Genomic DNA, 26,234 nt, shown 5'->3' on the forward strand with positions numbered 1-26,234 from the left:
CAAAATGGAGTACTTGTTATTGAGTGGGACAGCCACAGAGGTGCTGTCCGCTACCTGATGTTCTCCCTTCTCTCTCCTGACAGTCATGCATTTATCTGTCTTCTGATCTGACACCCAGAACAGAACAGTTGCTCTGCAGATTTACCCCCTATTCTCTCAAGAGGTAAATAAGAAAATAAATAAGGAATGAACTTACCTACTAACCTTGCCGCCACCTTTCCTCGCCGAAGCCCTGTTAAGCCAAAACACTACTCTGACTCTGTCATGGTCCGGTCTATGAAGTCCGCACTCCGGTTCACGGTGCGGTCTGTAGACTCAGGACCCCGGGTCTTCCAGCTGTTCCTCGTTTGGGTGAGTGAATCATAGGCACCTGATTCCCATCTCGAGGCTTGGAATATAAGTAGCCTTGGGGTTGAGTGTGGGCTGCTGTTTTGTCTCGTCAGTCCCCCTTGGAGTAACCTGCTGATGGAAGGCTAGTGAAACCATTTGTCACCTCTAGGCCTGGTTGAAGGACCACTGCTTCATGGAGCCTTGTTGCCACTCGTTGGAGTAGTCTTTGTGGTATGGATCCAGCTGTTTCCCGGGCCAGCTGAGTGGCCGTCAGCCACTCTGAGCTAGGTAGGGATCCGGCTGTTTCCATAGCCAGCAGAGGTTGTTGGCTGTAACTGTGACTCGGGGAAACCCTGAAGCAGAGATGGAACTGTCTGTTGTTCTTTGGTGTTTGTCTCTTCTTGTCCTCGCCTCCGTGGGGTAAGTCAGGCCGTTTTGCTGTTGCCCTGTGGGGGAATCTGTCTTGTCTTGTCCTCATCTCCATGGGGTAAGTCAGGCTGTTCTGCCATTGCCCTCTGGGGGGACATGTCTTGTCTTGTCTTGTCTTTGCCTCTGTTGGGTAAGTCTGGCTGTTCTGCCATTACCCAGCAGGTGGACCTGTCCCACCTTGGTGTGAAGAGGTTGAGTCCCGGCTTGTCTAAGTATAAGTCCCAGCTCTATGTGTACGTACTGTCCTGTCTCATCTTGGTGTCGTGTTAACGATGAGTCCCGGCTTTTCAAAGGACAAGTCCCGGCACTATGTTGATGTTCAGTTCCCAGCCGGCCTCCAGGCTCCAGCCTCAAGGCCCAAGACCCCAGCCGGCCTCCAGGCTCCAGCCTCAAGGCCCAAGACCCCAGCCGGCCTCCAGGCTCCAGCCTCAAGGCCCAAGACCCCAGCCGGCCTCCAGGCTCCAGCCTCAAGGCCCAAGACCCCAGCCATGTCCTGTCCTGAAGCCATGTCATGTCCTTGCCTGGTTCTGGGGACCGAGCCCAAGGCAAGACCCAGGTTCTGGGTCCTTGTCCAGTCTCTGGCTTGGAGTCAAAGCCTTGTCTCCTAGTCCATGGTTTCTAGGTCTGGTCCCGCTTTCCCTAGCCCAGGTCTGCGTTCTTGTCCCTGCTCCCTGCCTGAATCCTGTCATGTCCCTACTCGAGTCAAGTCCTGTTACTTGTGCTTCAGTGTCTGTGTATCGCATTTGGGTCCGTTCCCAGCAGCCCGTTGTGACAGACTCAGACAACTCCAATGATGACCGCTCCCACGATGACTGCTCCTCTATGCAGTGCCCTTCTTTTTTGTTTTGGAGACTGGGTTTTTAAAGCTCTTCACTGGACCTGCATGGAAACACTTCTGTTGCATCTGTGCAGTACTCCAGTCAATGACTCCCCTTGAAAAGCTTGCTGCTTTTTGAAGCTGTTCGCTGGACCTACTCGGGAATGCTTCTGTTGTGTCTGCACAGTACTTCACTCAACGACTTCATCCATTTTTCCTTCCTATGTTGTTGGTACTAATATATGCCATAACTTCTGTCTTCTCACCCTGCCCCTTCAGAATGCTGTGCACCAAATCTGAGACATCCCTGGGAGGCAAGGTACTATCCATGTGTGTCTCACGTCCACAGAATCTCCTGTCTGTGCCTCTAACTATTCAATCCTTTATCAAAGCACGCATCCATACATAACTCTAAAATTTGTCTTCTCCAGATAGCCACGAAAGAAAGAACATGAAAGTCATTCAGAGAGAAGTATCAAATCCACCCAGTTCTCTGCCCTGTGGCACAAAAAAGAACAGTATTCCAATTATCAACCCCCCAAAACCCCCACTCCCCCCCCCACACAAAACAGAACAGGAACATTGACTCCCTCCCCCCAAGAAATAACCCCTCCCCTGCAAAAAAGACTAACAGAACATCAACCCACAACCCCCCCCACACAACAAAACGGAAAAGGAATGGGCAATAAAAAAAACACAGAATATTAAAACCGTCACCCTCCCCTCACGCAACAAAACGGAAAAGGAACAGCTAATAAAAATACAGAATACAAAAACCTTAAGTGTGAAAATGTCCACAAATGCCATAGTCCAATCCATAAATGCAGAACCACAATACCATCCTATGCCTTTACCAACATTCATTGAAAGAGCGGGACTCCGTATGAGGCAGAAAGGCCTACCTGCTCACAGATTCCTTCTCCAGCGAAGTCAAAAGGAACTCTCATTTGCCTTTCACATTCGCCTCAATGTCTCAATCTTCCTCAAAAATTAAATTGGCAATTAACGTTTGCACTTTAATTGGTGAAATGAAGTCGAACATCAGCTCACGCATTTTTTCACATCGAAGCTATCCAAGTACGCACTCACTTCCTGGAATCATCCTGGAGACAGCAAAGCACTGGATCACTCAAACATCTCGAAACTGTAAATTGCAGGCTGTAACAGTCCCAAAGACACACTTAAGGTGAAAAACAGACAAAAGAAGTAAAAAGATATTTTCAAGGAACACACATCAAAGTTGCTGGTGAACGCAGCAGGCCAGGCAGCATCTCTAGGAAGAGGTACAGTCGATGTTTCGGGCCAGGACCCTTCATCAGGACTAACTGAAGGAAGAGCTAGTAAGAGATTTGAAAGTGGGAGGGGGAGGGGGAGATCCAAAATGATAGGAGAAGACAGGATGGGGAGGGATGGAGCCAAGAGCTGGACAGGTGATTGGCAAAAGGAATATGAGAGGATCATGGGACAGGAGGCCCAGGGAGAAAGAAAAGGAGGAGGGGGGGAAACCCAGAGGATGGGCAAGGGGTATAGTGAGAGGGACAGAGGGAGAAAAAGAGAGAGAGAAAGAATGTGTGTATATAAATAAATAACGGATGGGGTACGAGGGGGAGGTGGGGCGTTTGCAGAAGTTTGAGAAGTCAAGGTTCATGCCATCAGGTTGGAGGCTACCCAGCCAGAATATAAGGTGTTGTTCCTCCAACCTGAGAGTGGCTTCATCTCGTTTCGCTGAACAGCTACACTCTGTCCGCCAGAGAAAGCAGGATCTCCCAGTGGCCACACATTTTAATTCCACGTCCCATTCCCATTCTGATGTGTCTATCCACGGCCTCCTCTACTGTAAAGATGAAGCCACACTCAGGTTGGAGGAACAACACCTTATATTCCGTCTGGGTAGCCTCCAACCTGATGGCATGAACATTGACTTCTCAAACTTCCGCTAATGCCCCACCTCCCCCTCGTGCCCCATCCATTATTTATTTATATATGCACATTCTTTCTCTCTCTCTCCTTTTTGTCCCTCTCACTATACTCCTTGCCCACCCTCTGGGTTTTTCCCCCCTCCCCCTTTTCCTTCTCCCTGGGCCTCCCATGATCCTCTCATATCCCTTTTGCCAATCACCTGTCCAGCTCTTGGCTCCATCCCTCCCCCTCCTGTCTTCTCCTATCATTTTGGATCTCCCCCTCCCCCTCCCACTTTCAAATCTCTTACATAGCTCTTCCTTTTGTTAGTCCTGATGAAGGGTCCCGGCCCCGAAACATCGATTGTACCTCTTCCTAGAGATGCTGCTTGGCCTGCTGCGTTCACCAGCAACTTTGATGTGTATTGCTTGAATTTCCAGCATCTGCAGAATTCCTCGTGTTTCAGATATATCTGGAAGATATCGACCAAGGGAGCATTGTATACTGGTGCCACCTTGACTGGAATATCACCACTGTACTTCTTCCCCCCTTCCCTTCTCAGCCAAAGAGCCAAACTCAGTGGCGGAGACCTGGTCACTGCATCTTCCCCATGTTAGGTTGTTTCCCCCCACCCCCCTGCATTATCTCATTATTCAGTGGAACTCTGCTGTGTCTACCTATAACTTTTTCCCTCTACTAATTGGTCACCCAGCTACCTGCCTCCTGCAACATTGGAGTGTCTACCTCTCTGTCGCTCCTATCTGTCACTTCCTCATTCTCCTGTATGAGCCGAAGGCCATCTAGCTGAAATTCCAATTCCCTCATATGGTTTGTAAAGGGTTGCAATTGGATGTACTTCATGCTGATGTTGTTATCAGGGAGACAGGAAATTGCCCAGACTTTCTACATGTCACACCTCTGACCCTGTACCCATTCTCACTGCACGAGCTATGGAGTAATGGACAAAGGAAGTTACCTTAGCCTTTGCCTCTTCGAGCCAAAGCCTCAAACCCTCCGCTCCAACACCAGCCCACTCACACATCGGCTGCTCCCAAAGAGGTCTCTGGTGACTTCTGGTGTAGGCAACTAGTCGCAGGTCTCTCATTGGTGAATCAGCCCTCTGCTTGCTGTCATTGAGGCAATTCTGAATCCACCTCGCTAACTCCCCCGAATTCGATATGATCTGATATCACAGATCATTATCCAGAACATGACCAGTTACCTGTCAGCCAGTTGAACCATATCTGGCTCGATGTTACACTTTGATAGCAACTGTGAACTAACTTGTGCAGTGGTTGCCTAGTCACTGATTATAATCAACAGGTCTTATTTTGAGCATCAGCAAAGAACCACAAAATCAGCCAATCTTAAACTTAAAAGTTAAGTTTGACATTGTAAATTTCAGCTCAAAGCAAATATGAATTCACAGAGCCAAGCCGAATAGAAGATCCCATTCTCCTGGTACATTCTTCATTGAATTCGCAATCCATTTGTTCTTATATTTACATCATGTCTTTAGTTTAGCAATGATAAGTGATAATTACCGGTATGCTTAGTTTTGTGAGTAATGTATTTAAAAAGTGTGACTATCTGCTGCATTCCATATTCTGTTCGTAGTGTAAGAGTTTATTTGCTATGAATTGCAAATCTAAGTGAAAGGAGATAAATAGTTGTTTTTTCTCTTTACTTTTCAGAGAATGGTAAATGGAGAGAGTTTAGAAGGATCATTTCAAGCAATTAAACTACTTAATAGATGGCCTACAGACTGGCATCAGTGTGTGTCTCTGGCACGAGTAAAGTTTGAAAAATATTTCCATCATAAGGTAAGGTAGTAGTCATCCAGTCCATCAGTATGTACACAAGTTATTTCAGGATATGTTCTGAATTTAAATCTCATTGCATAGAGAGATACCATGTGGAAACAGGCCCTTTGGCCCACCAAGTCCATGCTGAGTATCAGGCACCCATTTACATTCATCTTGCATTAATTCCATCTTTATTCTCCCACTTTCTCATCAATTGCGTGTGAATTCTGTAGAGGAAACTGTCAATGGGATGTGGGAGGAGGTTCAAGCACCCAGATAAACCTGGCATGGTCTCAGGGAGAATATGCAAGCATCGTACCGACAGCGCCAGAGATCAGGATTGATCTTAGTTCTTTCATGCTATGAGCCATTGCACAGCTGTGTGTTCTTGTGTGATATATTGATATGTATATCAATTGAGTTTTGGTGGTGGTGGTTAGCATCCATCTGTCTTGAAGGCGATGATCATCATCACTAACCTGGGCGGAAGGTATGGAGATCCTGAGATGACCAGTCATCAAGATCCCCCTCTCGGCCTCACCAGGAAAGCTTATGAAGCAATACGTTTGACACCAGCTTGGCTGCAGGAGCTGCCGGAAGGACGTTCCGTGACATCCAGTCACCTTAGGGGCTCCACTCCAATTGAGTTTTAAGACCATTCTAAATAATGTTTGAAAATTATAACTAACATTACCACTTACTTCACATTTCTCTGCCCTGCACTTCATCCTCTACTTGTGTTGTCCTGGCAATAAGATGCTCCCCAGCCTTGCTGTCGTGCATTACCTCTTTAATATGTTCCCTCTTTTGTGCACTCGTTTCCTGATTTCTGTCAGAAGTAGGCTTGGTATTCATGATTTTAGCAAGGCTTTTGATTAGGTCCTGGTAGCAGGTCCAGAAAGTTTGTGCACATGGGATCCAACATGTTATACAAACTAGAATCAAAATTTGTTTCATGTTCAAAGGCAGAGGATAGTAGTGGAAGTCTGCTGCCAATATGGTGTGTTATGGGATTCCTGTATATAAGTGATTTAGATAAGAATGCAGGGAGGGTGAATAGTAGAGTCCTGGAGTCATACAGCATTAAAACAGCCAAACTCATCCATGCCGACTGTTGTCCAGCGAACCAGTCCCATTTGCCTAGATTGGGATCATAGCCTAAATCTCTCAGATCAGGAGTCCAGGAGCAGCATGTTCTTGTTACGGTGAAGGGTAGACATACTAAATTCAGCTAACGTTAGCTGACAGGGAACACAAAGGAACATACGGAAAATGCTGGAGGAGCTCGGCAGGCCAGGCAGGACTGCGCTGATGAAGGTTCTTGGCCAAAACTTCAGCTTTTTACTCTTAGAAACATAGAACTAGAAAACCTGCAGCACAATACAGGCCCTTTGGCCCACAAAGTTGTGCCGAACATGTCTCTACCTTAGAAATTACTAAGCTTACCTAAAGCCCTCTACTTTTCTAAGCTCCATGTACCTATCCAAAAGTCTCTTAAAAGACCCTATCGTATCTGCTTCCACCACTGTTGCCGGCAGCCCATTCCATGCACTCACCACTCTCTGAGTTAAAAACTTAGCCCCGACATCTCCTCTGTACCTATTCCCCAGCACCTTAAACCTGTGTCCTCTTGTGGCAACCATTTCAGCCCTGGGAAAAAACCTCTGACTATCCACACGATCAATGCCACATTATCTTATACCCCTCTATCAAGTCACCTCTCATCCTCTGTCATTCCAAGGAGATAAGGCCGAGTTCACTCAACCTGTTCTCATAAGGCATGCTCCCCAATCCAGGCAAGATCCTTATAAATCTCTTTTCCATAGATGCTGCCTGGCCTGCTGCATTTTGTGTGTGTTGTGTTGCATCTGCAGATTTTCTCTTGTAAAAGATACAAAGGCTCTGGTAAGGAAAAAAGTGGATATTTTGGCCGCTAGGTATAAATGAATTCCTTGATGAATATAAGATCTTTAAGACCAGGCTTAACAGGGAAATAAGAAGGGGGAAAATGGTATGCAGTGGATTTAGCAGGCAGAGATAAAGATAATCCGAAGAGTTTATATTAACAGTTAAAGGGTAATTAGCGAGAGACTAGCTTCTTTAAAAGATCATCAGTGAGACCAGTGTGTGGAGCTAAAGGAGATTACTGAGGTTTTTAACATCTATTCCTCTTCTGTGTTGACTGAGATGTTTACTTGGACTGTGTGTTAGCACAATAGTTAACGTAACGGTAACACCACCAGCAATCAAGGTTCATTTCTCACTGCTGCCTGTTCAGAATTTGTACATTCTCTCTGTGACCGTGAGGATTTCCTCCAGATGCTCCGGTTTCCTGCCAAGTTCCAAAGATGTACAGTTTAGTAAGTTGCATGCTATGTTGGTGCTGGAAGTATGGTGACATTTGCAGCTGACCCCAGCACATCTTCAGATTGTGTTGGTGTTGACACAAATGATGTAATTCACAGTGTGTGAAGAAAGCGAGCAGCATCAGTCAGGATATTCTGAGATTACAGGTTAATTAGGCACGTGGCAAGGGCCAATAAAAAGAGGTCAGGTTTAAGCAGAGTGGCCATTGTGAGAGTGGCCATGTTGTTAGTGGGCGGGTGTTAGAGTGGAGGGTTTGAGACTTTGGTGTAAGAAGTTTCGGCAAGAAGCAGCTGAAACTAAGGTAAGACTTTGGTAAGTTTTCTTCTTTCTTTGTCTAGTAGTGCCCAGCTAGTGTAGTGAAAATGGGTTCAGGTTTAGTGGTATGTTCATGTCAGCTGTGGCAGTTGTGGGAGACCTCCAGTGTCCCTGATAACTACATCTGTATAAGTTGCACTGAGCTGCATCTCCTTACGGAGCTGCACCTGGATGACTTGTGGCTCATTCAGGAGAATATATGGCTGAGGAATTTTGCAGGGGGCATATTTTCAGATTTGTGGATCATTGAGATCTCTTCCGGAGAAAATAAAATCTATAAATAAAAAAGACGAGCTAAACCTGAACTTAGGGACACCATCAAAGTTGCTGGTGAACGCAGCAGGTCAGGCAGCATCTCTAGCAAGAGGTACAGTCAACGTTTCCGGCCAAGACCCTTCGTCAGGACTTAGGGACACCAAGGGCTTCAGTAGCTGCCATACACACTGGGGTTTTGATGCTTCATAAGGGACAAGGAGAGAGGTAAAAGAAGAGCAGGAGGACTCCACCTGCTGCCCTATGGAGTGACACACAGTTTTGTGTGGCTGCGTTTAATTCTTCCTTTTCCCCAGTTTAAACTCTGAATTTTTAACTTTTATTTGTCGGATCTTAGAGGAGAATAGTTGTTATTATGTCACAATCTTTAAGAAGTGGAAAGCAGCTCTCTGAATCCAGCGGTGGAAAGGGAAAAACTTCGAAAGAAAAATCAGAAGATATGCCTGTTTGGGCTGAGCATTTAGAACATGCGTTGATGACTCTCGACAAGAAAATAGATAACAACACTTCTGAGATGAAGTCGTTTCAACAGAGTTTTCAATTTGTAGAGGGAAATATTATTTCCTTGAATTCTGAACTTAAAGAGTCGAAGCGTCAGATAGCGGATATTTCAGCCCGCTTGGAACAGTGTCAACATAAGATTATCGATCTGGAAGCAAGATCTCGTCGGAATAATATTCAAATTGTTGGATTGAAGGAAGGATCTAAGAGTGGGGATTTATTGGACTATCTTGCTAATTTGTTTCAATCTCTGTTTCCGGATATTTTTTTAACCTCAGCCTCCCGATATTTAAAGAGCGCATAGAATTTTCACTTCGAAATCTCACCTGGTCCAGGAACACCACTGGGATTGTGAAATGGGCCCAGCAGAGATTGCACTTTCTGAGGAAGCTTAAACAAGCATCACTCCACACTACCATCTTAACGACATTCTACAGAGGCGTGGTTGAGAGTATGCTGACCTTTTGCATCACAACCTGGTACTCCAGCTGCAGTGCTGTCGACAAAAAAGCCTTGCAGAGGGTGGTTAGGGGAGCAGAGAAGGTTATTGGGGTCTCCCTGCCTTCTGTCCAAGACCTCTTTCAGAGTCGATGCCTCCAGAAGACACGGTACATCATTAAAGACCCCTCACACCCTCTCCATGAACTGTTTGTTCTTCTGCCATCAGGCAAACGTTACAGGAGCATCAAAACTAAAACCACAAGGCTACTAAACAGCTTCCTCCCACAGGCAGTCAGACTGCTAAATAGCTGCTCTACCTGACTCTGCTTTGGACACTTATAACTTGATTTTAACTGACTTGTGGCTGTTGTGTTTTACTATTTATTGTTATGTTTATTATTTAGTGTTGCGTTTGTTATGTTATGATTGCACTGCTCCTGAGAAACGCTGTCTCATTCTGCCCTGCAGAGCTGATGTACGGTTAGAATGACAATAAAGTTTTTTGAATCTTGAATCTTGAATCAAGATCCGAATAAACCAAGGTCAGTTTTGGTCTGCTTTCTTCGTTTCAAAGTTAAAGACCAAATCATGAAATATGCAAGGAAACATAGAGTTTTTAAATTTAAGGATTCCGAGATTCATTTTTATGAAGATTATCCACAGGAAGTTATGGAACAGTGGTTCAAATTCGTTCCAGCTATGAAGATAGCCTATGATAAGGGATTATTCCCATCACTTTGCTATCCAGCCCGATTAAAATTATTTCCTAAAGATTCGACTCCACGTGTTTTTCTGGATCCCAAAGTGGCATTGGACTATGTTAATTCTATTCTGGAGGTGGCTGAGGTTTGAATGGCTTTAGCTCTAATGAATAACTGTTATTTTCTGAAAGAAAACAAGCTTTGAAGATCTCTGATAGGTTGAAGATGTCCTTTGATCGATGGACCATTTAAAGAAGATGTGAACTTCTTGATCTGACTGATGAATGACTTTTCCGAAATCTGTTTGGTATACTGAGTGAATTAACACAGCAGACAGATGGTTAACCGGTTTGATTATTTGTTTCTATCCCCCTTTTTTTCGTTAATTAAGTGATAGGTTTCATAGTTTATAAGGACTTTTCTTTTATATATAGCAAGGAGTGCTTACATAGAATAGTACAGCACAGTACAGGCCCTTCGGCCCACAATGTTGTGCCGACCCTCAAACCCTGCCTCCCATATAAGCCCCCACCTTAGATTCCTCCATATACCTGTCTAGTAGTCTCTTAAGCTTCACTAGTGTATCTGTCTCCACCACTGACTCAGGCAGTGCATTCCACGCACCAACCACTCTCTGAGTAAAAAACCTTCCTCTAATATCCCCCTTGAACTTCCCACCCCTTACCTTAAAGCCATGTCCTCTGTATTGAGCAGTGGTGCCCTGGGGAAGAGGCGTTGGCTATCCACTCTAACTATTCCTCTTATTATCTTGTACACCTCTATCATGTCTCCTCTCATCCTCCTTCTCTCCAAAGAGTAAAGCCCTAGCTCCCTTAATCTCTGATCATAATGCATACTCTCTAAACCAGGCAGCATCCTGGTAAATCTCCTCTGTATCCTTTCCAATGCTTACACATCCTTCCTATAGTGAGGTGACCAGAACTGGACACAGTACTCCAAGTGTGACCTAACCAGAGTTTTATAGAGCTGCATCATTACATTGCGACTCTTAAACTCTATCCCTCGACTTATGAAAGCTAACACCCCATAAGCTTTCTTAACTACCCTATCCACCTGTGAGGCAACTTTCAGGGATCTGTGGACATGTACCCCGAGATCCCTCTGCTCCTCCACACTACCAAGTATCCTGCTATCTACTTTGTACTCTGCCTTGGAGTTTGTCCTTCCAAAGTGTACCACCTCACACTTCTCCGGGTTGAACTCCATCTGCCACTTCTCAGCCCACTTCTGCATCCTATCAATGTCTCTCTGCAGTCTTTGACAATCCTCTACACTATCTACAACACCACCAACCTTTGTGTCATCTGCAAACTTGCCAACCCACCCTTCTACCCCCACATCCAGTCATTAATAAAAATCACGAAAAGTAGAGGTCCCAGAACAGATCCTTGTGGGACACCACTAGTCACAATCCTCCAACCTGAGTGTACTCTCTCCACCACCACCCTCTGCCTTCTGCAGGCAAGCCAATTCTGATTCCACCTGGCCAAACTTCCCTGGATCCCATGCCTTCTAACTTTCTGAATAAGCCTACCGTGTGGAACCTTGTCAAGTGCCTTACTAAAATCCATATAGATCACATCCACTGTACTACCCTCATCTATATGCCTGGTCACCTCCTCAAAGAACTCTATCAGGCTTGTTAGACACGATCTGCCCTTCATAAAGCCATGCTGACTGTCCCTGATCAGACCATGATTCTCTAAATGCCTATAGATCCTATCTCTAAGAATCTTTTCCAACAGCTTTCCCACCACAGACGTAAGGCTCACTGGTCAATAATTACCCGAACTATCCCTACTACCTTTTTTGAACAAGGGAACAACATTCGCCTCCCTCCAATCCTCCGGTACCATTCCCGTGGACAACGAGGACATAAAGATCCTAGCCAGAGGCTCAGCAATCTCTTCTCTCGCCTCGTGGAACAGCCTGGGGAATATTCTGTCAGGCCCCGGGGACTTATTTGTCCTAATGTACTTTAACAACTCCAACACCTCCTCTCCCTTAATATCAACTTGCTCCAGAACATCAACCTCACTCATATTGTCCTCACCATCATCAAGTTCCCTCTCATTGGTGAATACCGAAGAGAAGTATTCATTGAGGACCTCGCTCACTTCCACAGCCTCCATGCACATCTTCCCACCTTTATCTCTAATCGGTCCTACCTTCACTCCTGTCATCGTTTTTTTCTTCACATAATTGAAGATTGCCTTGGGGTTTTCCTTTACCCTACTCTCCAAGGCCTTCTCATGCCCCCTTCTTGCTCTTCTCAGACCCTTCTTAAGCTCCTTTCTTGCTTCCCTATATTCCTCAATAGACCCATCTGATCCTTGCTTCCTAAACCTCATGTATGCTGCCTTCTTCCACCTGACTAGATTTTCCACCTCACTTGTCACCCATAGTTCCTTCACCCTACCATTCTTTATCTTCCTCACCGGGACAAATTTATCCCTTACATCCTGCAAGAGATCTCTAAACATTGACCACATGTCCATAGTACATTTCCCTGCAAAAACATCATCCCAATTCACACCCGCAAGTTCTAGCCTTATAGCCTCATAATTTGCTTTTCCCCAATTAAAAATTTCCCTGTCCTCTTTGATAGTAAATAGATAATTAGTTTCAGTTTTTCTTCTAAAAACAGTTTCTTTTATTGCGTGTGTAAGTCAAATGGAAAATGGTGCTGATTTTTCTTTGTTAGAGATTACACAGGCATTTTTCTCTTCGTTTAATTTTATTGTTTTGACGTTTTTGGAGATGGTTTTTGTATTCCCCAGTTTATTTTTAATGATTAAGTGTAAACATCTTTTTTTCCTCTGCAGGGCTTTCTTATTTCAGGGCCATGTGTTTTTTTTTTGTAAATGGAGGGGGTGGGAATTAAGGAAAACTTTTAAAACTCCAGGCAGTTCACGGAGTTCTGTTCCTCTTTTCTTATTTCTATGGGGACGCACTTCGGCATTTTCTTTGCCGGTTTTCTGGCTTTTGGGGTGCTGGGAGGATTGGGGTTAGTTTTGAGTTATAGGATTCATTGGAGGATCAATTTTAATTTTTTTTATTGTATTTTTTCCCATTTCGGAGTTCCGGAGCATGCGTGTTTTGTATGTGCATATACTTATCACCGCCAGTTTTGACCAGCCTGCGTTAGTATGCATGTATTTATGTGTTAACTAAACAGATAAACGTTATTAGTTGGAACATACGTGGCTGGAATCATCCTATTAAGTGAAAGAAGACTTTTAAAATTATTAGTCGATTCCAACCTGACATAATTTTCCCTCAAGAAACGCATATCAGAACGGGCGATCAAAATAGATTTTTTAAAATGTGGAAGGGCCTTCAATTTCATGCCATTTGTCAAAATAAAACAAAGGGATCTAATATTCTATTTATTCAAGAAGACATTGTGTCAGATACTAATGGTAGATTTTAAATTGTTAAAGGAACAATTTGTAATAGAAAAATTGTCTATGTGGACCTAATGTAGATGATCCTTTTTTTAAAAACGTATTTGCTTTATTGCTGGATTTAAATGAATATATGTTGTTAATGGGTAGTGATTTTAATTATTGTTTAAATCCTTTGATTGACAAGAGTTCAACCAATCAGCGGCTTCTGAGTTGCTCTGCTGCACTTATTAACTCTTTTTTAATCGATTATGGCCTGGTTGAAATTTGGAGACATCTACATCCTAATGACAGAGATTATTCTGTTTTTTCACATGTTCACAAAAAAATTCGAGAATCGATTATTTTATAGCTGATTTCCAATTTTTGTCCAGAAATGTGAATATGATGCTATCGTTGTTTCGGATCATGTGCCTTTAAGCTTAGCTTTTGAATTGAATGATGTCGGTATTGCAAATTTGCCTTGACGTTTTCCAGAAAATTTATTACAAAGTTCGGACTTTGTCAAATTTATTGAGACTCAGATAAAAGATTTTTTTCTTTTTAACAATACGGGGGATGTATCGAAGTTGATTATATGGGATACAATTAAAGCATATTGGCGCGGTCAGATAATCTCCTATTTAGCTAAACTTAAGAAACAGACAAAGACAGAGTTAGATAAGAATTAAAGACTTGGATAATATTTATGCAATCTCTCCTAACATTGATTTATTTAAACAGTCATTGAACTCCAATCACAACATAATTTACTATTAACTTATCCTATTGAAAGAAATTTGCTTAAATTGAAAAGTCAATTTTATGTGTTTGGAGATAAAAATAATAAGCTATTAGCATCTCAATTAAAAGCAGCTAGAGGCAAAAGACAAATTTTAAAAATTCGTAAGGGAGACGTTAGTTTAGCTTGTAATTATGAAGACATTAATAAAATTTTTCAAGAGTTTTACATTGAACTTTATAAATCTCAGTTTCCAGCTGATCCTTCTAAAATGAATGCCCTTTTACAAAAGATTGATTTTTCTCGAATTTCTGTTGAAGATCAACAAACTCTCAACTCCTATTACTGGAAACGAAATTCAGAAAGCCATTCTTTCAATGCAATCTGGTAAAGCTCCTGGATTGGATGGTTATTCTGTAGGACTTTATAAAAAATTTGAAAAATTGCTTTCTCCATATATGTTGGAAACGCTTAAAGATTCTTTTTTGATAGGAGAGTTACCTCCCTCATTTTATGAAGCTTCTATTTCTTGAATTCTTAAGTCACCCTACTGACTGTGCTTCATATAGACCTATTTCATTATTAAATGTGGATGCTAAAATTCTTTCAAAAATAATGGCTAATCGACTGGAGAATATTCTAGCTAAAATTATCTCTGCAGACCAAACAGGTTTTGTAAAGGGCCGTCATTCCTTCTCTAATATGCGGGAGTTAAATGTTATATACTCATCCTTTTCTAAGACCCCCCCAGTGTGTTGTTTCTCTTAATGCTGAAAAGGCAATTGACAGAGTTGAATGGAAATACTTCTTTAACGTTTTAGAGAAATTCGACTTTGGTATTAATTTTAAAAAATGGATTAGAATGATATATAAAAGCTACTGTTATTACTAATAATTGCAGATCTCCTTTTTTTCGACTCACGGGGTACGAGATATGGATGTCCGTTAAGTGCCTTGTTATTTAATTTGGTGTTGGAACCCTTGGCCATTGCACTTGGTGAAGCTAAAAATATCCATGGAATTTTCATAAATGGGACTATTCATAAGATCTCCCTTTTGCTGACAATCTCTTAGTTTATGTTTCGAATCCTGAAGAATCCATTCCTAGTTTATTGAAATTATTAAATGAATTTGGAAAGTTTTCAGGATGTAAAAGCTAAACCTTCATAAAAGTGAATTATTTCCCCTAAATGATTCTGCTTCTATATATGATGACGTTCCTTTTAAAGTTACTGACTCTTTTAAATATTTAGGTATTATTATCGCTAAAAATCATAGAGACCTTTATAGAGCTAATCTGATTCCTTTAGTGGATTTTATGAAGCAATTATTTTGTAGATGGAATCCTCTTACACTTTCGTTAGCCAGCCGAATTCATGCAGTTAAAATGATGATTTTACCAAAATTTTTATATGTATTTCAAAATATCCCTATTTTTTTAACCAAGAAGTTTTTTGATCAGGTTGATTCTATTATTTCATCTTTTGTTTGGAACAATAAAAGACCAAGAATTGGAAAATATCATTTACAAAAATTAAAAAAGGATGGCGGTCTTCTTGCCCTGCCTAATTTAAGAATATACTATTGGGCTGTTAATATATGTTATATGTGTTCTTGGTTATATTGGGCTGATAAAAATGAACGACCACCTTGAGCTGATTTGGAATTGAAAGCTGTGAAACAGTTTCACTTAACCTCATTGTTTGGAGCTTCTTTACCTGTACAACTGGCCAAAATTGTTAATCTAAATTTTTTCCTGTGATTAAGCAGTCATTACGAATTTGGTACCAGTTTCGTAATTTTTTTAATCTCAAAAAATTTAACCTTCTTAGTTTAGTTTATCGAAATTATCTATTTAAACCTTCATTAAGTGATCCTACCTTTCTTCTTTGGAGGAATAAAGGAGTTTATTCCTTCATGGATCTGTTCCAAGAAGACCGATTGATGTCTTTTGAGAAATTAGGGAGGAGAAGATGGCAGTGTGACGCAGCTCGCAGCGGCCACTTCGGGGTGGTGATGTCTGTTATCTGTCAAGTAAGGTGCCGTGCACAATCTTGATTTGATGGAGATGGACGTGAGAGCACGGAGGAACATCTGGTGAAACTTTTGAAATGCCTGCTTCGCTGCCGCTGCTATGTGTGATACAGAATCTCTGGAGTGGAAGGCCCCGAGTCCTCGGCTTTGCTTGTTGCTCGGTGGCCGGGGTGAGGTCGAAGCGCTCGGCAGAGGATGGTGCTCAGTGCTCGGTATTGGAGGGCTGGTTGGAGGCCCGAAGTTTTCGGACGGACTCAGAGTCTGCTGCGGTCGGGTGCTTCCAATGGTGCTGCGTCGGCAAGTTTGCAGCGCTTGGAGGTTCATGGCAGGGAACTACCGTCTGCATGACATGATGGGGCTATCGGGACTTTGAGACTTTTTTTTACTGTGCCCATGGTCTTCTCTTTATCAAATTACAGTATCGCTTTGCACTGTTGTAACTATATGTCTTAATTATGTGGTTTTGTCAGTTTTAGTCTTGGTTTGTCCTGTGTTTCTTGTGATATCATTCTGGAGTAACATTGTATCATTTTTTAATGCATGCATTTCTAAATTACAATAGATGAGGACTGAGTGTCCTCATAATCTAATCTAATCTAAATACTCTCTCTCGTACTCACATTTTTTGCAATATCTTCAGGTCAGACATTTCTTACAGGAATATTTAAGAAGTTTTCCATATATACAGGATTCTGACCTGTTAGATATTATTTTAAAAATGAACCCTTTAGTGAAAGGTTTTATTGGGAAAATTTATAATTTACTGCTACAACAGCACAATTACCCTTCCCTTAAGATTAAGCAAGATTGGGAAAGAGAGCTTAACATGACCTTGGTAACAGAGGATTGGTTGCGAATTTTGAAGTTGGCTAACTCTTCTTCGATCTGTGCCAGTCACTCTTTAATTCAATTTAAAATTGTACATTGTTACTATTTGACAAAGGAGAGACTGTCTAAAATGTTTCCTAATGTTGATAGTGTGATAGATGTAAAACTGAGACAGCTACATTGACACATATGTTTTGATCGTGTTCTGTATTGAAACATTTTTGAAAATCTATTTTCTCTACAATTTCTAAAGTTTTAAAAATTAATTTACAACCTAATAAATTGACAGTTTTGTTTGGTATAATCCCTCAATATATTGATGGTATTTCTATATCAGACCAACATGTAATTGCATGTAACATTATTGGCCAGAAGGGCTATTTTATTGAAATGGAATGATGCCCCTGCTCCCACTTTGATACAATGGTTCTCTCAGGTGATGTTATGTCTTAGTTTGGAGAAAATCAGAAGTCAAACTTTTGATCCTCGCTTTGACTTTGAGAAAAGGTGGGGTTCATTTCCCCACTACTACCATCTGCTTTGAGTTAATTAAGATGGTTTCCTTCTGATTTTTGTTTAAATGGATTTGAGTCGGTGGATTGATGTTTTTCTTTCATGGAAGTTTATACGGCGTTTAGCTCCGGGGTTGTGCTCCCAATCGTTTTTTTTTTCGTTTTTTTTTGTTAGTAGGGGTTTTTTTTTTCCCTTTTTTTCTTCCAAAAAAATATTCTTAACACTTTTTTCTTATTATTGTTGATATATTATTTAGCTTTGTTAATCAGTTATTTGATAATTTAATTTTTCATTGTACATATTGACATGTTGACTTGATTACCTTAATGTATTTTTTGTTGATCTTTAATAATAATTAATAAAAAAGATTTTAAAATGGAAAAGGAGAGCACGAATGGCACTGCGAATAATGGATAGTATCACAGCTACAGTAAGGAAGGAGGTCGTGAAGGGATTGTCTACTGAATCAGTGTGTGTGCAGGTCAGAAACAGGAAGGGAGCAGTCACTACTGACAGTAGCTCATAAATGAGACTTTTACCCAGAGTACAAGTTTCACATCGTAATGGGTGACCACCCAGAGAAGTAAGCAGAGTAACCATTCAGCGCGGTGCAAATTTCCCTCAGCAAAAGTATACTCCTTTGGATACTGCTGGGGGTATGACCAGTCATGCCAGTGACATTGTGCTGGCTCTGAGTCACAACAGGGAAGGATAAAGGTAGGCAGAGTGAAAATAATAGGAGATTTGATAGTCGGGGAAACGGACAGCAGATTCTGTAGCCATGAAAAAGACTTCAGGATTGTGTGTTGCCTCCCAAGTGCGAGGGTCCAGGATGTCTCAGAGCAGCGCAGGAGATTCTCAAGAGGAAATAAGCTTACTTAAGTTTTAGGAAGCAAGGATCAGAGGAGCTCTAGCTGAAGAATGGACTTAGGAGAGCTAGAAGTGGGCATAAGAAGACCCTGGCAAGTAGGATTAAGGAAAACCCCAATGTATTCCACATGTGTGTGAAGAACTGGATGATAGCTGGAGTTAGTGTAGGACCGAATCAGGGAAAAGTGCCTGGAGTCCGGGGGAGTTTGGTGAGGTCCTCAATGAATGTTTTGCTTCAGTATCCACCAGTGAACAATAAGATAGAAGATGTGCTGCAACTGTTTAAAAACATAAGTACCTGGGACAGACAGGATATACCCCAGATTACTGTAGGAAGCCAGGGAAGAGATTGCTGTGCTTTTGGCAATGCTCTTTGTGTCCTCACTAGCCATAGGAGTAGTACCAGATGACTGGGGGGTGGCAAATGTTTTTGTTCAAGAGTGTAGAGGTAACCCTTGGAATTATAGACCAGTGAGTCTTACTTCAGAGGTGGAGAGTGGTTTAAACTAATATAGCAGGGGTTTGGGAACCAGTATAATCGAGCTGAGGACCATAAGACCATAAGACAAAGGAGCAGAAGTCACCATTCGGCCCATCGAGTCTGCTCCGCCATTTTATCATGAGCTGATCCATTCTCCCATTTAGTCCCACTCCCCCGCCTTCTCACCATAACCTTTGATGCCCTGGCTACTCAGATACCTATCAATCTCTGCTTTAAATACATCCAATGACTTGGCCTCCACTGCTGCCTGTGGCAACAAATTCCATAGATTCACCACCCTCTGGCTAAAAAAATTTCTTCGCATTTCTGTTCTGAATGGGTGACCTTCAATCCTTAAGTTATGCCCTCTCGTACTAGACTCCCCCATCGTGGGAAACAACTTTGCCACATCCACTCTGTCCATGCCTTTCAACATTCAAAATGTTTCTATGAGGTCTCCCCTCATTCTTCTAAACTCCAAGGAATACAGTCCAAGAGCGGACAAACGTTCCTCATATGTTAACCCTCTCATTCCCAGAATCATTCTAGTGAACCTTCTCTGTACTCTCTCCAATGTCAGCACATCCTTTCTTAAATAAGGAGACCAAAACTGCCCACAGTAGTCCAAGTGAGGTCTCACCAGCACCTTATAGAGACTCATCATTACATCCCTGCGCCTATACTCTATTCCTCTAGAAATGAATGCCATCATTGCATTCGCCTTCTTCACCACCGACTCAACCTGGAGGTTAACCTTAAGGGTATCCTATACTAGGACTCCCAAGTCCCGTTGCATCTCAGAACTTTGAATTCTCTCCCCATTTAAATAATAGTCTGCCCGTTTATTTCTTCTGCCAAAGTGCATAACCATACACTTTCCAACATTGTATTTCATTTGCCACTTCTTTGCCCATTCTTCCAATCTATCCAAGTCTCTCTGCAGACTTTCCGTTTCCTCAGCACTACCAGCCCCTCCACCTATCTTTGTATCGTCAGCAAGCTTAGCCACAAAGCCATCTATTCCATAATCCAAATTGTTGATGTACAATGTAAAAAGAAGCGGCCCCCAACACGGACCCCTGTGGAACACCACTCGTAACCGGCAGTCAACCAAAATGGGATCCCTTTATTCCCACTCTCTGTTTCCTGCCAATCAGCCAACGCTCTATCCACGTATGTAACTTTCCCGTAATTCCATGGGCTCTTATCTTGTTAAGTAGCCTCATGTGTGGCACTTTGTCAAAGGCCTTCTGAAAATCCAAATATACAACATCCACTGCATCTCCCTTGTCTAGCCTACTTGTAATTTCCTCAAAAAATTGTAATAGGTTTGTCAGGCAGGATTTTCCTTTAAGGAATCCATGCTGAGTTCTGCCTATCTTGTCGTATGCCTCCAGGTACTCTGTAACCTCATCCTTGACAATCGACTCCAACAACTTCCAAACCACCGATGTCAAGCTAACAGGTCTATAATTACCTTTTTGCTTCCTTGCCCCCTTCTTAAATAGCGGAGTGACATTTGCAATCTTCCAGTCCTCGGGAACCATGCCAGAATCTATCGACTTTTGAAAGATCATCGCTAATGCCTCCACAATCTCCACAGCTACTTCCTTCAGAACACGAGGATGCATTCCATCTGGTCTGGGAGATTTATCTACCTTTAGACTATTCAGCTTCCTGAGTACTTTCTTTGTCGTAATTGTGACTGCGCACACTTCTCTTTCCTGTCACCCTTGAGTGTCCGGTATACTGCTGATGTCTTCGTCAGTGAAGACTGATGCAAAATACTCATTCAGTTCCTCCGCCATCTCCTTATCTCCCATTACAATTTCTCCAACATCATTTTCTATCGGCCCTATATCTACTCTCACCTGTCTTTTACTCTTTATATACTTGAAAAAGCTTTTCATAGTCATAGTCATAGTCTTACTTTATTGATCCCGGGGGAAATTGGTTTTTGTTACAGTTGCACCATAAATAATAAATTGTTAAATAGTAATATGTAAAATATGCCAATAAGTTATGAAATAAGTCCAAGACCAGCCTATTGGCTCAGGGTGTCTGACCCTCCAAGGGAGGAGTTGTAAAGTTTGATGGCAACAGGCAGGAATGACTTCCTATGACACTCTGTATTGCATCTCGGTGGAATGAGTCTCTGGCTGAATGTACTCCTGTGCCCACCCAGTACATTATGTAGCGGATGGGAGACATTGACCAAGATGGCATGCAATTTAGACAGCATCCTCTTTTCAGATACCACCATGAGAGAGTCCAGTTCCATCCCCACAACATCACTGGCCTTACGAATGAGTTTGTTGATTCTGTTGGTGTCTGCTACCCTCAGCCTGCTGCCCCAGCACACAACAGCAAACATGATAGCACTGGCCACCACAGACTCGTAGAACATCCTCAGCATCCTCTTTTAGTATCCTCTTTGATATTATTTGCTAGCTTCCTTTCATCCTTAATCTTTTCCCTCTTAATGACCTTCTTAGTTTCCTTTTGTAAATTTTTTTAAAACTTCCCAATCCTCTGCCTTCCCACTAATTTTTGCTTCCTTGTATGCCCTCTCCTTTGCTTTAACTTTGGCTTTGACTTCTCTTGTCAACCACAGTTGCATCCTTTTTCCATTTGAAAATTTCTTCTTTTTTGGAATATACCTGTCTTGCACCTTCCTCATTTCTCACATAAACTCCAGCCACTGCTGCTCTGCCGTCTTTCCCGCCAGTGTCCCTTTCCAGTCAACTTTGGCCAGTTCCTCTCTCATACCACTGTAATTTCCTTTACTGCACTGAAATACCGACACATCAGATTTTGGCTTCTCTTTTTCAAATTTCACAGTGAACTCAATCATGTTATGATCACTGTCTCCTAAGGGTTCCTTCACCTCAGTCTCTCTAATCACCTCCGGTTCATTACACAATACCCAATCCAGTACAGCCGATCCCCTAGTCGGCTCAACAACAAGCTGTTCTAAAAAGCCATCTCGCAAACTTTCTACAAATTCTCTTTCTTGAGATCCAGTGCCAACCTGATTTTCCCAATCCACTCGCATGTTAATTTCCCCACAATTATTATAACACTGCCCTTCTGACAAGCCTTTTCTATTTCCTGTTGTAATTTGTAGTCCACATCACTGCGGCTGTTTGGAGGCCTATAAATAACTGCCATCAGGCTCCTTTTACCCCTGCAATTTCTTAGCTCAACCCATAAAGATTCTGCACCTTCCGATCCTATATCACCTCTTTCTAATGATGAGCCAGTAGGTTTACAAGTAGATGATGAATGTAAGCAAGGACAAACCAATGACTGGGTACAAATGCAGACAGGGCAAAGAGTTAAATTGTACCACAGAAACAAAATTCAAAAGGATGAAGAATGAAGGATTGAAGGTGCTGTACTTAAATGCGCGTAACATTCGGGATATCATGGATTGATAGAGCGATTGGAGATTGTGGGCATTACTGAGTTGTTGCTGAAAGAAGGATAGGATTTTATCTTGTTAGGCAGCCTCATGTGTGGCATCTTATCAAATCCCTTTCGGAAATCCAAGTAAATGACATCCACTGCCTCTCCTTTGTCCAACCTGCTTGTTACTTCCTCAAAGAACTCTGACAGGTTTGTCAGGCAAGATTTCCCTTCACAGAATCCATGTTGACCTTGACTTATTTTATCATTAGTCTCAAGTACCCCAAAATCTCATCCTTAATATAGACTCCAACATTTTCCCAGCCACTGAGGTTGGGCTCACTGGCCTATAATTTCCTTTCTTTTGCCTCTCCCTTCTTAAATATTGGAGTGATGTTTACAAATTTCCAGTCCTCCGGGACCATTCCAGAATCAAGTGATTCTTGAAAGATCATGACCACGTTATCTCTTCAGCAACCTCTCTCAGGGCTCTGGGGTGCAGTCCATCTTGTCCAGGTGACTTATCCACCTTAAGGTCTTCGTGTTTACCTTGCACTTTCTCCCTTTGTAATAGTAATGGCACTCATTCTTGCTCCCTGACACTTGCAACTTCTGGCACACTGCTGGTGTCTTCCACAGTGAGGACAGATGCAAAGAATCTATTAAGTTCATCTGCCATTTTTTTGTCCCCCATTACTACCTCACCAACATTATTTTCCAGTGGTCCAATATCAACTCTCACTTCCTTTCACTTTTAAAATAACCTTCAGTATCCTGCTTTATATTATCAGCTAGTTTGCCCTCATATTTTATCTTTTCCCTTCTTATAGCTTTTTTAATTGCCTCTTGCTGGATTTTAAAAGCTATCTTATATGCCCTTTCCTTGGCTTTAATGCAGTCCTTAACTTCCTTTGTCAGCCACAGTTGCCATTTGAGGACTTCTTCCTCTGTGGAACATACCTATCCTGTGCCTTGTGAACTATTCCCAGAAACTTTAACCAACTCTGCTCTGCCATCAACCCCGCCAGTATCCTTCGCCAATCCGCCTGGCAAGCTCCTATCTCATGCCTCTGTAATTTGCTTTATTCCATTGCGATATTGATACATATCATTTATGCTTCTCCTTCTCAAAATGCAGTATGAATTCAATCATGTTATGATCACTGTCTCCTAAGGGTTCCTTTACGTTAAGCTCACTAATAGGATCTGGGTTATTACACAACATCCAATCTAAGATAGCCTTTCCCTGAGTTAGCTCGAGCACAAGCTGTCTAAAAAGCCATCTCGTAGGCTTTCAACAAATTTCCTCTCTAGCGATCAGACACCAATCTTATTTTTTTCAATCACCTTGCATATTGAAGTTCCCTATTACAATGGTGTCATTACCCTTATTACATGTCTTTTCCAGCTCCCTTTACAATCTCAACCCCACATCTTGGCTACTATTTGGAGGCCTATACATGATTCCCATAATGGTTTTCTCACTCTTGCAGTTTCTTAACTCCACTGACAAAGATTCAACATTCTGACCCTATGTCACCTCTTTCTAAAGATGTAATTTTATCTCTTACCAACAGAGCCACACTACCGCCTATGCTTTCCTGCCTGTTCTTTTGATACAAAGTATATCCTTTGATGTTAAGCTCCCACGTATGTCCTTCTTTCAGCCACGACTCAGTTATGCCCACAATGTCATACCATCATTAGAAAGGATACCAACATTATTTTAGAAAGGATGTGCTACAACTGGAGAGGGATCAGAAGAGGTTCATGAAAATGATTCAGACTTTGAATGACTTGTCACATGAGCTGCATTTGATGGCTCTGGGCTTGTATTCAGGAGAATGAGGGGTGACCTAATTGAAACCTATCGAATATTGAAGAGCCTTGATAGAGTGGATGTGGAGAGGATGGGAAAGTCTAGGACCAGAGTCTCAGAATAGAGGGCTGTCTTTTAGAACAGAGATGAGGAATTTCTTTAGTCAGCAAGTGGTTAATCTGTGGAATTCGTTGCCACAGGCAGCTGTGGAGGCCAAGTCTTAACATGTTAAGGCAGAGGTTGATAGATTCTTGATTGGTCAGGGCTTGAAGGGATATGGGGAGAAGGCAGGAGATCGGGGCTGAGGGGAAATGTGGATCAATGGATCAGCCATGATGAAATGGTGGAGCGGACCCACTGGGCCAAATTGTCTAATTCTGAATCTGAATCAGAATCAGGTTTATTAACCGGAAGGCGGTACCACAGCATAAAAGCCATGACCAACAGGCTCCGGGACAGCTTCTTCCACCAGGCTATCAGACTGATGAACTCACACTGATTTGAGTGTACTCTATATTACATCAACTGTTCGATTTATTATAAATTACTATGATTGCATATTGCGCATTTAGATGGAGACGTAACGTAAAGATTTTTACTCAAGTATGTGAAGGATGTAAGAAATAAAGTCAATTCAATTCAATCGTGAAATTTGTTAACAGTAGCAGCAGATCAATGCAATACATAATATAGAACGAAAAAATAAATAAATCGATAATGTATATGCATATTGAATAGATTATAAATCATGCAAAAACAGAAATAATATACAGTTAAAAAGTGAGGTAGTGTTCACGGGTTCAATGTCCATTTAGGAATCGGATGGCAGAGGGGAAGAAGCTGTTCCTGAATTGCTGAGTGTGTGCCTTCAGGCTTCTGTACCTCCTACCTGATGGTAACAGTGAGAAAAGGGCATGCCCTGGGTGCTGGAGGTCCTTAATAATGGACGGTGCCTTTCTGAGACACCTCTCTTTGAAGATATCCTAGGTACTTTGTAGGCTAGTACCCAAGGTGGAACGAACTAAATTTAGAACCCTCTGCCACTATTTTCGGTCCTGTGCAGTAGCCCGCCCATACCAGACAGTGATACAGCCTGCCAGAATGCTCTCTACGGTACATCTATAGAAGTTTTTGAGTGTTTTTGTTGACATACCAAATATCTTCGAACTCTTAATGAAGTATAGTCGCTGTCTTGCCTTTTTTATAGCTGCATCGATATGTTGGGACCAGGTTAGGCCCTCAGAGATCTTGACACCCAGGAACTTGATACTGCTTACTCTCTCCACTTTGATCCCTCTAAGAGGATTGTTGTGTGTTCCTTTGTCTTGCCCTTCCTGAAGTCAACAATCAGCTCTTTCATCTTACTGACGTTGAGTGTCAGGTTGTTGCTGCGACACCACTCCACTAGTTGGCATATTTCGCTCCTGTACCCCTTCTCATGTCCATCTGAGATTCTACCAACAATGGTTGTATCATCAGCAAATCTATAGATGGTATTTGAGCTATGCCTAGCCACACAGTCATGGGCGTAGAGTGAATAGAGCAGTGGGCTAAGCACACACCCCTGAGGTGCACCAGTGTTGATCGTCAGCGAGGAGGATATGTTATAACCAATCCACACAGATTGTGGTCCCCCGGTTAGGAAGTCGAGGATCCAATTGCAGAGGGAGGTACAGAGGCCCAGGTTCTGTAACTTATCAATCAGGATTGGGGGAATGATGGTGTTAAATGCTGAGTTATAGTCAATGAACAGCATCCTTGCACAGGTGTTTATGTTGTCCAGGTGCTCTAAAGCCGTGTGGAGAGCCATTGAGATTGTGCCTGCCATTGACCTATTGTGGTGATAGGCAAATTGCAATGGGTCCAGGTCCTTGCCGAGGCAGGAGTTCAGTATAGTCATGACCAACCTCTCAAAACATTTCATCACTGTAAATGTGAATGCTAATTGGCGATAGTCATTAAGGCAGCTCACATTATTCTTCTTAGGCCTGGTAAAATTGTTGCCTTTTTTGAAGCAAGTGGGAGGTCGAAGATGTCTTTGAATACTCCTGCCATTTGGTTGGCACAAGTTTTCAGAGCCTTACCAGGTACTCCGTCGGGGCCTTCCGCCTTGCGAGGGTTCACCCTTTTTAAAGACAGCCAAACATCAGCCTCTATATCTTACGGTCTTTTTCCAGAGTAGACGAATCTAAATCTAAAAGTAATAGGTTTAAGATGAGAGGGAAAAAGATTTGAAGGGGGCATGAAAGGCAAA

At 42.4% G+C, this 26,234-nt stretch overlaps 1 protein-coding gene across 4 annotated transcripts in view; it reads left to right on the forward strand.

Annotated features, from left to right (window-relative positions):
* uba6 (ubiquitin like modifier activating enzyme 6) overlaps nucleotides 1-26,234 on the forward strand; it is a 447,925-nt gene that overhangs the window by 335,581 nt on the left and 86,110 nt on the right. For all 4 annotated transcript variants that reach the window (XR_011889573.1, XM_072281896.1, XM_072281895.1 and 1 more), the window contains one exon: nucleotides 5,170-5,298. Coding sequence is in view for 3 of the 4 variants with exons in the window: in XM_072281896.1 (XP_072137997.1) it covers nucleotides 5,170-5,298 (129 nt within the window). In the remaining variant the exon portion in view is untranslated. The remainder of the gene's footprint in view (nucleotides 1-5,169; nucleotides 5,299-26,234) is intronic.

This window comes from Mobula birostris, chromosome 17, assembly GCF_030028105.1.
Source record: "Mobula birostris isolate sMobBir1 chromosome 17, sMobBir1.hap1, whole genome shotgun sequence".
Lineage (NCBI taxonomy): Eukaryota > Metazoa > Chordata > Chondrichthyes > Myliobatiformes > Myliobatidae > Mobula > Mobula birostris.